This window comes from Mycteria americana, chromosome Z (assembly GCF_035582795.1).
Source record: "Mycteria americana isolate JAX WOST 10 ecotype Jacksonville Zoo and Gardens chromosome Z, USCA_MyAme_1.0, whole genome shotgun sequence".
NCBI classification, from domain to species: domain Eukaryota; kingdom Metazoa; phylum Chordata; class Aves; order Ciconiiformes; family Ciconiidae; genus Mycteria; species Mycteria americana.
The window spans coordinates 79,527,156-79,541,916 of NC_134396.1; the positions used below are offsets into that span (position 1 = coordinate 79,527,156).

General features: G+C 52.3%; 1 protein-coding gene across 7 annotated transcripts in view; it reads right to left on the minus strand.

Moving 5' to 3' along the window:
* Positions 1-14,761, minus strand: part of PAX5 (paired box 5) — a 140,485-nt gene that overhangs the window by 73,426 nt on the left and 52,298 nt on the right. For all 7 annotated transcript variants that reach the window (XM_075526695.1, XM_075526694.1, XM_075526692.1 and 4 more), the window contains one exon: positions 13,231-13,406. In XM_075526695.1, the coding sequence (XP_075382810.1) occupies positions 13,231-13,406 (176 nt within the window). The remainder of the gene's footprint in view (positions 1-13,230; positions 13,407-14,761) is intronic.

Below are 14,761 nucleotides of genomic sequence, written 5' to 3' on the forward strand. Positions count from 1 at the left end.
ACAGCATCACCCACCTCGGAGGCACTCGCTTCTACCCCATTCACCCTGCCTGCCCGCGGGGCAGGGAAACAGGCTCCTCGGCTTCAGAAGAAACACCTAGAAACATCAGAAATCGTCTGCACACGGGTATAAAAAACGAAGTAAAACAGAGGCAGGCTGAGCAACAAGCGTGGTACCCATAGGGTACCTGTGGGATGCTGGTTCCAGGTAAAGAGACTCTGTCTGACGATACCCACAGCCTGCCGCTGCACCTATCGTGAAAGGCTCCAGCGAGGGACCTTCTACGTGGAAAAATCATCAAAGATGACAGATTTCAGTGAAACATTTCAGTTTTTATCAAAACATTCTCTGTTGGAAAGACAGGTTCAGCCAGACACGCTGCTGTTGTAATAATCATCATTTTGCCGCTAAAAAGTCAGCTGTACTGGAGACGCGCGGGCGCTGCACACGCAGTAAAACATCGCGACGAGAAAACAACCGGAAGGGAACACACTGCTGGTGTGACCCAAGCGTCTCTCCCAGCCCGACAGCTACCGCGGTTCTTATGCCGAAAGTGTATTTCGGGTCCTATTTTCAAACTCTTCTCTACAGTCCCAAGACCCAGGGAGCAACCGTTCGCCTGAACAAAAACACGGACGCGGGGTCTGTGTCTTCAGCAAAAGCTCCCACTGCTGCGAAGCCTCAGAACCTAGCAAAGCTTGAAAACCGCTCATCAGGCGCATAATCTGACGACAATTTCTTGTGTACCTTAATTTTATCTGTCACTTAATCATGTGTTTTAATTATTCAGAGAGGTCCTAATAACTGGTCAAACACTCTTAGCCAAACACAGCAGCCGACGAGTGCAGTTTCTCTGCCTGGCTCCGCTCTGCAGCCCCCGTTTCAGAAAGGCACCCGCTGCCTCCCGCCCCTCGTCCTCCCCAGCCCGCCGGGTATGCCTCCCAAGGTGCCTTGTCTGGACGCACTCAGAGCTCAGGTCGGCTCTGAGCCCGGCGGGGACTTCTGCAGCACGGAGCAGGCGCAGGGGGAACCCCTGCCTCTCCGAGGCTGCCCTTACTCAAATGTATTGTCCAGGCGAGAGGAGCAGCGCTGAAACCATCCCCCTACATGTTAAGCTGCTCTCTTACCGTAAGAGTTTCCTTCCTTTCAGATTTAATTATTTTTTTCATTTCAGCAAATTCTGCTGCTACCAGGTTTTTAAGCAGCCACGACTCATATGAGCAGAGAGGAATTTTGAAACTCGCCCTTTTTTCTGGAAGTGGCTTAGCTCCACAATAGCTTTTTGTCATCATACAACCACTTCTGTAGGTTGTTTCATTCAATCCCTTCCTAAACAAATGCAACCCAAAACTATGGCATTCTTCTGAAAACCCAGCATCTGCACGGAGCAAGTTGCTCAGGCTCCTGGGGCTTCGTCCCAGGCAGCTCTCCATCTCACCCCGCACATGTGTGAACCGGGTGCTGCTTTCCCACCCCAACCACGCTTTTCACATTTCCCACTGCGACCGTAGGAGGTTTCCCTAAGTCACATCGTAACGGTTGGAATGAACAGCAGGTAGCTGGACATCACGGTCGTAGGATAATCCGGGTCGGAAGGAAGCTCCAGAGGTCCCTCAAAGCAGGGCCAGCCATGGGGCCAGGCCAGCGCGCTCAGGGCTTTATCCAGCTGGGTCTTGAAAACCACCACGGACGGAGACCGCACAACCCCTGAGGACAACCTCTGCCCCGCCGGACCGTCCTCGGGGGTCGAAGCGCTCCCTTGGACCCTGCAGAGCCTCTCCTGCATCACCTCATGCCCCTGCCTCGTACCCCTGCCACGCGCCAGAGCTTGGCTCCTTCTCAGGTGCTTTAGCACATCGAGATTTCCACTCCGTAGGGAGCACGCTTTCAGAAACCCATCTTTGTCGATTAAAGTGGTGGACAGATTTAGAGAAAGCCTACAGAATGAGTGTAAAACAGCAGGGATTTCCAAACCAAAAGGTGGAAATTGTATCTGAAACTATTCAAAGCCTGCGGGATCCAGACGTTTATTGGGGACTAAGAAAAGTCTTGTTCCATTCTTCAAATTCCAGTGCAAGCCCTTCCCCTCAAATATAATGGGAGCAGGCCAAGCGTTAAATAAATCAACGGGCAAGTGTGTTTACTCACAGATTTGTCTCTCACTCTCTTGCAGGGCTAACACAGACACAAGGAGGTCGGTCAATTTTGCTATGACATAACCTTGGCCGACTAGTGTCATTACACGACGTTGTCTTTTTCCACAGAGAAAACCAGCTTCAGGACAATTCCAGATCTGTTTTCCTAGGCAAGTGGAGCATCACATACATGCACACGGTAAAGTGCACGGATGACTCCCCTCTTATTTTTCAAAGGGACAAAGATTACATGAGCAATTATAATTCTACTCATCTGACTCATATATTATGCTTTGATGTGATATTGAAAAATCTGTCGGGTGGCCAGTAAATCACTGCTCTCCTTCAGCTCTCGGGCAGAGTCCACTGTTTGACTGGCTACTGTCTGTGACTTTTTCTGCAATGTCAGACTTTCCATTAGCTGTCTGCTGGTGACATGAAACTTTGGAAGGAAGACTCCACTGAAGACAAAGATGTGGGTTTTTTATTTAAAACTTGCTGATGTGATAGACCTGGTTTATCTCTCTAAACTGAAAAAAAAAAATAGCTATTTATTGCAAAACACAGAATGAACAAAGAGATACAATCACTCAAAGCCAGCTGCCAGATTGCAAGGAAATGTGGACACTTCTGGCAAGATACCAAGAGGGGAAAGCTCTTCTTAAATTTCCCACCTCTGTACCACACTTATGGAAGCCACGGCGAGTCTCCTGGAGGAGATCACCCGCTGCCTTTGCAGGACTCTGTGTTCCGCTGTCGTCACTAAGCTCCAGGTGTAAACCCGGTGTAAAGCGCTGAGATGAAACCTGGTGACTGCAAAGCATCCCCTGCCAGCGTTACCCAACAGAGACGGTGCTAAGGTTGCAATTTCCAAGCACTGTTTCCCCAGACCCTCGGGGAGAAAGCACACCACGCTCCTCCTCGAGGGCATTTCAGTCCCTGAAGAGCCCCCAGCCACGCCTGAACACCGGGGAGCTGGTCTGCCACGGCGGGCGCCGGGCCTCGGCTCCTGCAGGCTCAGCCGCGCGTGTGCCCGTGCACCGGGAGCGCTGCCAGGACGCTGGGGCCAGCAGCCGGTGACTTGCCGGCCACGGTGCCCTCGGCGCTGCCGGCCGTGCCACACGTCACCAACACCCCCTCCGCACAAGCCTGTGCACAACCTGGGGAGCCTACCCGTGGCAAAAAACATCCCCCACAGCATCCGTAGAGAGCAAAGAGAACAGAGACAGGGACAAAGGAGACGTCAGGGCTCCAGACACAGCAAGGCTGGCCTTTCCTTTAACTCGGGAATTTGTATTTTCACATATGGTCATATCTGAGAGCAGTCAGGGGAAAAAAGGGGCTGCTAAAAACCCTGAATGCACTGCAATTCCTGAAGGTGTTGTCTACCTTGGTATTTTGGGATTCCCCCTCCCTGCTGGGGCACGGGGAGGAGGTGACAAGGACTCCTCCGGGTAGGAAACAAAACTCCTCCGCGCTCTGTGTCCCCAGAGCCAGACGTGGTCCCCAGGCAAAGCCGTGCGAGCAGGGGGACAAGCCCCAGCCAGCCCAATGCGGCAGACTCGGAGGGCAGCAGCAGCAGCATAAACCCAGGCCATCGCTGGGGCTCCTCCAGCGAAGAGCTCCAGTCTTCCAAATACACCCTGAAATCCCCGAGACCCGGGCACTGCCGCTCTCCCCCAGCTTGGTTTCATTGCACTGATGTGGCCACACGTCGCTGGGAGGAGAGGGAAGAAGCAGGCATGGCCCAGTGGCTCTTTTTATTCACTTTTTGGTCTGTTTCTTCAGACCCTGGCTCACTGCAGCCTGGTTGAGACAGAGAGACCCAGAAGGACAAGAAACAGCCTGTGGGTTCCCTTACACAACAAGAAGGAACTCTACACTTTGCCAGCACAGCAGGGTCAGCGCAGGGAACCCCGGCTCCGTCCTCCGGCAGCAGCTTCTGTTCCGCAGGGCAGCGCTGCCGGGGCATTGCACGCTGGGCTCTGCAGACCCCCGGAAACGCTCCCTGTTGGCTCTTGGAAAACTTTGCGGGAGAAATCCTGACCCCAGGCTGCCCATCGCTTCCAGACAAAGTGGGAAAACCGGTCACCACGCGCTCCCCATGGGGAGGAACGCACAGGACGGGGCATCGAGCTCAGGTGGGGGCATGGGGTATCCCCAGGCCGGCCTGGACACCAGAGCGGGCATCCCTTGTGTTATCCCACCTGCGTTTCTTCCCACCTCTTCTGCTTACTCAAAGACCAGATGCTTCCATTCCAGCCCCTGCTCACGCAGACACCCCCGGGTGCCCACGCAAGCTGCAGGGTGCTCTCTGCAAAGGCGATGCTGACGCAGAGAGACGTTAGCAGGGTACGTGGCTCCTGCCATGGTGCTTCCCCGGAAAACGCCCCACCACCACAGCCCCACGGTCACACAAAATACCAGGGGTCACACAACACAGTCTGACTGTCACCACCCAGCACGACATGTCACAACAAGGTGGCACATGCGGGGAACTCTGTGCAGTCTTCAGAAGCTCATGCACAAAAAAACCCTTGTCAGGGAGGGCAGAGAGGCAAGGATGCGAACGGGAGGTGTTGGCCCAAGGAGCTGTGCCTTCTGCTGCTATTCTTTTAGAAGGCTTTCTACTCATAAAAGCTGATTTTCAGCAGGAAGAAACACCATGGTTTTTCTTCTCTTCTTGACCCTAAAACAGAGCAGAGCCAAAAGAGAAGGCGGTGCATCCCTTTCCCAGCAGCACGATGGAAGGATGGAGGGCTCAGACATGAGACTGCCCCGAGGAGGCTTCAGCCTCTCTGCAGCACCAGGGAGAAGTCACTGCATACGGCTGCTCTCTCCTGATCTTCACTGCAGGTGAAGCTGCTTTCCTCTCCCCAGCCATTACTTGTCTTCTTCATGCGGACAGCAAGACCTTCGGGGACATCGCTCTCCCGTGGGCAGCCAGCGCACAGAGCTCTTAGCCCCGTGCTGCCTGCTAGGTCCCCCCAGTACCACTGTAACGCAAATAAGCAATAATCACGGTGCTGGAGAACAGGAGTAGGGACCCTACACAAAGCCTCACGTGCTGAAGGCCCGGCCTCCAGAAGCTAAGGGCAGTTCAGAGCTCTGACCTCCTCGGAGCAACCGGGGGATCCAGCGGATTGAGGAGCCCTACCCGACACCTCTGCAGAGTAACCCTGTCTTTCAGCAGGAGCCGGTGGCTCCCCGTGACCCAGAGGCTGCGGCGAGCAGCATCGTCTGAGGGCTGGAAGGGCTTGGTGCACGGAGCAGCTCTTCAACGGCCACCGCGTGCAGGGAAAGGGGGGTAAGAGCAACTCTCGTCTCCGCAGAGCTGCTGCTCCTTCCCGGTGAAATGCTCTGTGTTGCGGCCGAGCGCTGGTCCTCTCCAGCCTTTTCTTAACCTCTTTAAATGTTACCATTATTTAAAGGTACCACTCAGCAAGAAAAAACATCACCAGCCTGAGATCGCCTTCTGAGCAGCCTCTGACTCCCTCAAAGGACAGTGTCCCCGTCCCTGCCGGTGCTAGTCGCCAGCCGGCAGAGACGGGCAGCACCAGGAGCGAGTTCGTCTCTGCGGCGCTGCAAGCACCCCGTTCCCGCCCCCCGAGCACCCTGCCACGGCTCACCGCGCGGATCGGCGGCAAAGTCCCACGCTCGGGGCATCAACAGAACAACCGCGGCAAAGGGCCAGCGCCGTATCCCACCGAGTGGCACGAGTACGGCAGGGTCACCCCGGAGGGGGAGCGCGCCGAAATCCCCTCCAGCCCCCCGCAGGCTCCATCTCCCACACCCGCGGGCGGGCGCACGGCACCCGCTCCCATCCGCGCACGGCAAAGGCAGACGGGCAGGCGGCGAGCGGCCGAGCCGCGGCTGCCCTGGCCCACGGCCCACGCTGCTGCCCGGGAGGGGCCGCGTTCCCTTACAGCGGGTGGGGGAAGGAGGGAGCCCGGCAGAGCCTAGCCCCCCCAGCCCCGCGGGGCGGGGGTCACGGGCGCCCGCGGCGCTCCCGGCTGCCGTCCCTCCGCCACCCTGCCCGCCCAGACCCCGCGCCCTTTCCATTCGGTTGAGGTATTGATCTGCTGGCAGCAATGGGCTGGATAATTAGCCAGGAATTAGGGTTTCTATTACAGCCAGGAGGCTGCCCCAGCTGATTTATCACCTGAATAATTTACTGTGATTGAAAGGAAATTAAAATGAACTCCATTTGACAACTGTGCGCTTTTATGGGCTTTAGTGAAGACTCAAAAGCCAAATTAATAGCCTGTGTTGTTTAATAGTCTACTGAGAGTAAATATGGGAAGGTTTTTCCTCTCCTGATGTGCTCTCTTAGGCTGGATTTTAGAGATTATTTTTTTTCCCCTCCCACCAATAAAGCCACAGACTGGATCAGAGGAGGCTTCAGCTGGAAGAGGCGCAGATGTAAAAACGAGAGAACCGCCCTTGCTCCCTGCCCCTCTCCGCGCTGACAACGCTCGCCCTCACCTGCCCATTTCCGCAGGCAGAGGGGCTCGCGCTGCCAGCAAAACGGAGGCGAGCAGGCAGCACCCGCCGGCTGCCCCTGGCCAGCACCCGCACCCGCACCAGCACCCGCACCCACACCCGCACCCGCACCTGCACCCGCACCAGCACCCGCACCCACACCCACACCCGTACCCGCACCAGCACCAGCACCCGCACCCACACCCACACCCGCACCCGCACCAGCACCCACACCCACACCCGCACCCGCACCAGCACCAGCACCAGCACCCACACCAGCACCAGCACCAGCACCAGCACCAGCACCCACACCAGCACCAGCACCACCACCCACACCACCACCCGCGCCGGCAGACGGGGCAGCCCGTCCAGCCGCCTCCTGCCCAGCTCCACCGGCGCAGGATGAGGGACTGGCTGCCGGCGGGGGGGACGCGGGATGGCACGCGGGTAACGCAGCCACCCACAAACTTGTCCTGTGCCCTGCGACCCCCAATCGCCACGTCCACCCCCGGCACCCCAGCGGAGCTGACGATGCGTCCCGCCGCGGCACAGGGTGCCGAGCCCAGCGCAGGCATGGCTTCCCGCCCAGCTGCCTGCCGGACTCCTGCCTGCACACGAGGAGCTGCCTGCAGAGCTGGCAGATCGATGCTGAACTCCACTTTCCCTTTTCCTTTGTCTTTTTTCTTCCTTTTTTTCCCCAATTTTAGCATTTGCATCCATTTGTTGAGCTGTGTGTTGTTGTCTTAGTTTTCCTTTTTAACTTGCTCTTCGTTTACCACCCTGTCACACCAGCCACGGGTAAGAGCTTGCATTTACGTGCTCATATCACTTCTGCAGGTGGCAGATCAAGAAAAGATTTGACTCTGGACGTCCAAATATAGCCACGAGTTAGTGCCAAAATTTTCACTGTTACTGGACAACATAAAGTTTTGGGAAGATACAAGCAAATATTAGCTCTGCATTTCTCATTGCAAGTCTCAGGGTATTTTAAGAAGATCCTCAGCAGCCGCTGTCCACCCAGCAGCCACTGTCCGCCCAAAGGTAATGTCTCTCAGGAAAAAACATATTATTCACATAAAAAAGGAAAATGAGTCACACTTTCTGGCTTTAATTGACTTTTTCTGACTTTTCTTTTATCTGACATATTTCTGACTTTTCCTTGTTACTCCTAAGGTCAAACCTCAACATCGTAAGGAGGACTGTACATCTCCGTGCTCTCAGGAGCTGCACTGCTGTGGACACACCATCCAACACAGCTCCTTGCAGTGAAAAAAAACTCTTCTCTTTCCAAGCTGGCAAATACTTGGCCAGATAAAAGTAAAACTTGAAGATTTTCAAAAGGACTTACGCCCCTCTCTTGGTCAGTTCAGAGAACTCCTTCAGGGCAACTCTCTTTGAAACAGACGGAAATCGGGTTTTAACTTCGTGTAATTTTTCCAATTTTTTTCAACTTAGTACTAATTTTTTCGGATTCATTAGTTATCCAAGTTTCATCTGCCTGTGCTTATCTCCAGATCCAAACTTATCTGCACTGCATGTCATGAATAAATACACCAGTATACATTTGCCAGGTTACTGGTTTCTACCTAAGCCCAGAATATCTACATTTTATCCAGAAATGAATCCGAGAACCGATATTCAGTTTAGTTCTAGCTAAAAGCAATAGGAAAGCATCAGCAAGGGCCTGGGAATTATCTGCTATTAGCGGCAAGCAGTTCTCTTCTAAGTCGGTGACCTACATAGTGTTGAATCTGGTCACATCATGTTATGCCTCATTATGGCCCTGATCTAAAGTCTATTGAAGTCAATAGAAATATTCCTCTTGGCTTCAATGAGTATTCGATTGGACCCACGTGTGAAGCTGAAAATACAAGAGAATCCATTTCTGTTGTGGACAGAAATCCAGCATAGATAATTCTCTTCTTTATTCTGAGGAAATTAATGCACTGGCTCTCCTGTCGAGCTGATCCTGCTGTACATCCTCATCCCACAGGTTTCCCTGTAGAGGCATTAATCCTGCTCTCACAGCCACCAAAAGCGCGTCAGTCTGTGAGCCCCAGGCTTGCCCCTGCACCCATCCAGCCTCCCGTGCCTGAAGCTCCCCGGCTGGCGGCTGTTTCCCAGGTCCTGACATCCAGGAGCATCTCCTGTCCATGCTTTAGCAGGTGAAGGCACTTGAGTCAATGGTTCGCAGGAGCGATGCCGCGGGCTCAACCATCCCAAGACGGCTTTGCCAGGGAGCTGGGCAGAGCTCCTCCATACTGATGGCTGGAATTGCGGAAAGGCACCGGAGCACAATCGGCCTCCAGCCACGCAGAGGGGCTTGCTGAGTACAGCCAGCACCCCCAGTTCCTCCGGCTGGATGCCCCTAATGGACTAGGCACTGGAAAATTATGCCACGCGGCGTAGCAGCTCTGTGCGTAGGAAGGACACAGGATGAATGCCGGTTCTGGATAAAATCTGAATTGTGGGTGCAGCGACCACGAATGGCGGGGTTTTGCCTGTGACGGGGGCCAGGTGGGAGCACGGTGGTCCGCCACGGACACAGCGGTACAGGACAACTGCAGGGCAGGCAGGCAAAGGCCACCCCTTGTGGCAGTACGGCTTTGCTCCGAGAGCAGTCGGGATGTCGGCTGCGCAAGCAACGTGAACAGCCTTCCCCGTGGGCAGTGGGACTGCACTGCAGAGCCGACACAGCGGGGAGCAGCAGGGCCCAGCCCCATACACATCAAGAGGCACGGAGAGGAGACAAGGAGCTGCTGCCGGTCCAGGAGGCAGACGCTGTGAAGGCTTTCCTCCTGCAGGACCTGAGGATTACGCGCATTCAAGCCGGGGGCTTTGTCCCGGCCGATGAAAGAACCGCACAGTCCCGGTGGCCAGCAGCCATGAGCAGAACGGCAGTGCAACGGTGGTGTGGCAAACACCCCACTACGGGCGTTTCAAAATCCGTGCCCAGAAATAGGTGAAATCAGTTTTCCATGAACATATGCAGCCAGTGCAAACTGATCACGGGCTGTTTGCAAAAAATGAGCATAAAAGGGCACAAACGTGAGGGTAAGGCATTCATTTTATACATGGATTGATGTTTATAGCAGGTTTCTGTTGGGAGCAGGTGGGCCAGGGTGCTTCTGGAGTACTGACTTTGCGCCTTGGTTACTCCCCACAACATACAGACACGAGAGGACTCGACTCCGTTTGCACAGCCAGCTCTCAGCCTCAGGCTTCCCTGCTCCCAGCTCCCGGACTTCACTGCCGCTGAATGATTCTTACGCTCTGCACGTGCAGGTACCACATCCCCGTGCTGCAGAGTACACACCTATGCACGCACAGCTGCACCGCCGGGCATTAGGTGGCAAAATGAGGCACATAATAGGAGACGCCTTACTTCTGCCGCCCGCCGCACACAGTCTAACACAGTCTTTAATTATACAAACCCACGGTGGGACCCCGCCTCACCCCGTGCATGCAATGGGCACTGTTTCTGAACAAAGGACTGTCTGATACTTTATTCTCCTGTCATTGGCCAGCAGTTGCCTTCTCTCTCAGCATTGTAAGAGCCCTTCCCCAAAGACAAGTATTCATTCCCTGTAGGTCTCTCTATGGAAGGCACAGCTTACAGCAGATGTGAAAACTCTGATGATGCTTGTCGAGAGCACAACTTATTTTGAGGTGACAAATAACTTATGAGTCTCCATTTTATACAGGTGAACTGAGGAAAACATTAAAGGGGGAAAAGTAAAGGAAATAAATAGACTGGAAGCACGGAAAGTAAAGGGTTTGGCAGTGGTGAGCAAGCATTCCCACACAGGCCGTCGACCCATCTACCTACGTGGGGGGCAATGTACACTTCTCACAGGCAAGCCCAAATTTTGTCCAGAAAATGCATCTGGAGGACTTTGGGCAGCTGGAGCCAGCCTCCAGCTGGGGACTGACCACGCTGAGGTTGCAAACGCTTTGCTGTGCAGAAGGGACCTGTCCCCCCGTGCCACAACTCACCGTGACCAAGGGACTGTTCCCAGAGCACAAGCGAGGAGGCAGACTTGCCACAAAAGGAGGGAGAGGAGCCACAAAACAGGGAGAAAAAGGAATGTCTTTGTCTAGAGGAAAGCAATTCTTCCAGTAAAATACCTGAAGCCCTCCTCAGGCGAACAGTGCAGGGACATCAATAAGTTTTTGTGCCCAGGTAAGATCAGTGATATTCAGCTGGCTGCTGCTGGACCGTGTTTCTAATAAAACCGATAAGCAGTGGGTCAGCAGCTCCTACTACCCTTCTCCCCACATCTCGTCTCTGTGGGGAGGAGCATCTTTTCCTTATTTTCCTCTGCAGAAATAGCTCAGGACTCCACACATCCATGGGCGACTGAGCTCCTAATGCATGGCTCTGGGCTTAGGGGCACTCTGGACAGCCAGAAGCAGGAGACAGGTCTTGGTTTACTACAACAATCTATTGCAGGGACAACTCTAGTTTTCCAAGTCACATCATTAATATTCTCAGTATTTTCTTCCTCATTGATTTCTTTGGCTTTACTAATTGATCCAGACAGCTTCTCCGCTTTGGTTAAGTATCATGACAACGTTGCTTGACTCACCAAAGAGGTAAAACATGTCTGCTTTGGTAAGCAGTGGAGTTCATACTGCATCCTTGTGAACCAGAGCTAATCATACAGACCACATGCGTTCATGTTGAAAGTTACACTTCACATGCCACCAGAAAGAAGCAGCCCAGCCCAAACAGGTGCGAGCCGTTGACCATGGCCCAGCCTTCCAAGAGCAAGCCACAATGCTCCAACCTACATAAAATCAAACAGCTACCAACTCCAGTTGTAATTAAACTTAAAAATGCCTAGGCAAGGCAGTTCTGCTAAGCACCTTTTGTACATCATAATATCACATTTCTCAGCATCTGTTTGACTTCCCAGAGCATGCAGAGAGTACCCTGTTAACCAAATTAATAGGGGCATATCTCCAATCTTAACTCTCCAGCGGCACAGCCATTCTAGCCACAGCTGCTTACGTGGACCCAGGGAGATCCTTGCTCCACCGACCGCCAAATATCCCATGTTTGACAATCGGGGTAATACTCCAGCAATATCCTCATTCAATTCTCCCGTTCTTCCTATTAAACCAGCAAAAGTTTATCTCTGGATAAACGTTCACTGCTGGACTGCCTCCCTTGAGCTACAGTGGCATGAGCTCTTCAGAGACTTCAGAACACAGAAACACAGATCCTCTTCCATCACCGCTCTCTTTGTAATGACTTTTTTTGGTGTATAAAAGCTGAAGAGGGACAGATCTAACACCACACAACGTCTGTGTGACCAACACTGAAAAGGTTGGCTGCTGCAGGCATGGGCGCAGTGCCTGTCCTCTCCAGTGTCACCGGTGTTCAGATGGGATAACCACCATCTAGTGGTATGTGAAGGCCATTTCACCTTCCAGAAACACCGCTTGTTTGGCTTTCCTAATGAGTTTTTAAAAAAATCAAACTGACACCAGCATTTTCCCCATCTTTTTCCAGCTTGAGTTCAGACCTGCAGAGCTCCTCAGCAAATACAAACCAGGCAAAACACAAAACCAGCAGAAGCTGCTGAAAAGCAAATGGGTCTATGAATGAAATAACTAATGACAGATGTAAGCTTAAAGGCATGGGAAATTTCTACTCTACCGTATGACTTCCAGCATAAGTAAGTAATTTTTCAAAAAATGTATACCAATACGTATTCCCTAACTGGAGCCACGATGGTAGTAGGCTGCCATGAGATAATCTCCAGTGGCCCTCTAATGTGTGGAGTCCTCCAAGGGAAATGAGTGGTTGTCTGCAGTTTGAGAAGTCCATCTCCCTTGCTAAAAAGCAGGTCTAATATTAAGAACACTGAAGATTAATGGCCAAATACATCATTAAGTAGCAAGCTACACCGATATTGCTGCTGACAGCAGTATATTCATTTCTACCTCCTTCTCAGCAGCTAAATTAAAGGCTGCTGCCCAAGAAGAAGAAGAACACAGAGAGACATAGCTCATCAGTTTTTGCATGTGCTTCTGTATTGTGCCTGCAAAAATGGAACTTTCCCAAAAAATTAGTGCCAAGTCCTTCTCAAACACACTGCTAATCTGTAGGTGCAACTAATTTACCTTCACATACTAATTGGGTGTTTCTTTCAGCAAATGGCCAATTACATGCCTAATAAGCCATTTCTGGATACAAAAATCTAATTTGTGTGCACAATGATGCTAACTATGAACCAAAATTAGGCGTTGGGTTTTGCAAGTCTTCTCCTTGTTACCGGCATAGCCTGCTTTTGATCTAACAAAAGCATCAGAAGCTGTGATGCTCTTTAAGCACTCATTTGATGTAACTGGCCCATATCAGGTGTAATTTCATACCCAAACACTTGCTAATGTTTACACAACAAGTGTTTTCCTTCATTTTTTAACACTCAAGTCTTTTATGGCTAACATGGCTGAAGCACTTGGCTGAAGAGCTTGAGACAACACCTGTTTCTCCGTGTTTTTCTACAGCAGACACTTCTGAGAAGTGTCTGCTGATGTCCACCAAGCAGACCTCTGCCAGCAGAAAGCGTATCAGGAAAACACTGAATGTTTGCAATAGTACCTGCTCTGGTTTGATGGGCTCAGTTGTTGTGAAAATGTCAGAATAATGTTGCCTCTCGAAGACTCGATCCAACACTTCTAGCTGCTGCTGGGTGAAAAGGTCTCCTCGCATCTGTTTCCGAAGAAAATCTCTGCCTGGGAGAGAATGGCCATTTGGTACTGGAGATTCCTGAATACCTTTCAAAGAGGAGAGAGAAGACAGAAAATAAGTAGGTATCGCAATGATGAGATCTACAGAGGAGTCTCTCCTTTTATCCCTTGCACAGACATGGATATCAGTGTGGTGACACCATGAGGACTCTTTGACAGGAGGTTACGAGCAAGACACGTATTGCCAGAAGATGCGCTGACCAGTCTTCCGTTACACCCAACCCTCAATAGATTTTACCATCAATGATTTCACACATAATTTAAAGGTAGGACCAAGGATAATGGTCACATCTTTGCTCGCATCGCTTTTACCGCACCACCTAAGAACCTTCTGGTTCCCAGCCTGGATGCAGGAGGACACGGGCGGACAAGCGCACCACCTGATGCTACAGTCACGGCCAGCTCGGGTCAGCTCCAGCAGACCCGCCTTGCCAGCCACCGCCCCTGCGCTTCACCCCCTCCCTGCGGTACCTCAAGCCTCGCTCGGCTCCATCCCGTGCCGAGCCACGGCGTGCTCACGTCGGGAAGCAGCGACTCTGTCCAGCACCACCTCCCGCTGCAGCAGCTGCCCAGGCCACCTCCGAACACCGGCACTGCCTGCGCCTGGCTGCGGTGGGACGTCCCTGGGACGCCGCCTTGCCACTGCTGCACCCCCAGCAAGGCCTGATGCCACGCGCTTTCACTTTGTACTCGTTAAGCTTATTGGCATGATGAAAGCCTGGGCTCCAAGGCACGCTCTTCTCTCCCCCCCCGTTGGCAGAGATTTTTAGCAGAAGTCATAAGTGGCTGCCCATGGCTGAAAAGCCATGAGACAAGTTTGAGAAATGTTTAGATTGGCAGTTTAAAAAGACTCTCGCAATACAGGGGCTTCTTTCAATTTGCGTTTTGCAGATTCACAGTGGTTTTCTGCTTTTCCTTCACCTGTCAGTGCTAGAAATGTATCTTTTAAGCACCGAAAGCTGAGGTCTGCAGTATTCCCAGGACTCCAGGAGGTGGAACTCCAAGAACAACAGTAAATATCGCATTTCTTCTCCAGATGGCAACACTGCACTAGACCGAGGGAGGAAACATTTTAAAAATAGAGTCTTGCTGCCAAGATAGTTTTGAGGAGCAGAATTCAAATGCATCCTTAACAACATGATTTTCACGAGTGTTGCAGTGGCTTACTGTCCAAGCAGTCTGCGGAGGAGTAACATCACTCAGACCTTCTCTGGTAGATTCTACATCAAGTCTTTTGACAGCAAGGATCAGAGGCGATCTGCGCAAAGACACCTTGCTGCTGTAGACACCGGTTTTGTCCCCAGACATGTGCTGGCCATCAGTAACATGGGTGATGCCCGGTGGACGTGATTTTTCACAAAGTACTATTGATTTGAGATCAC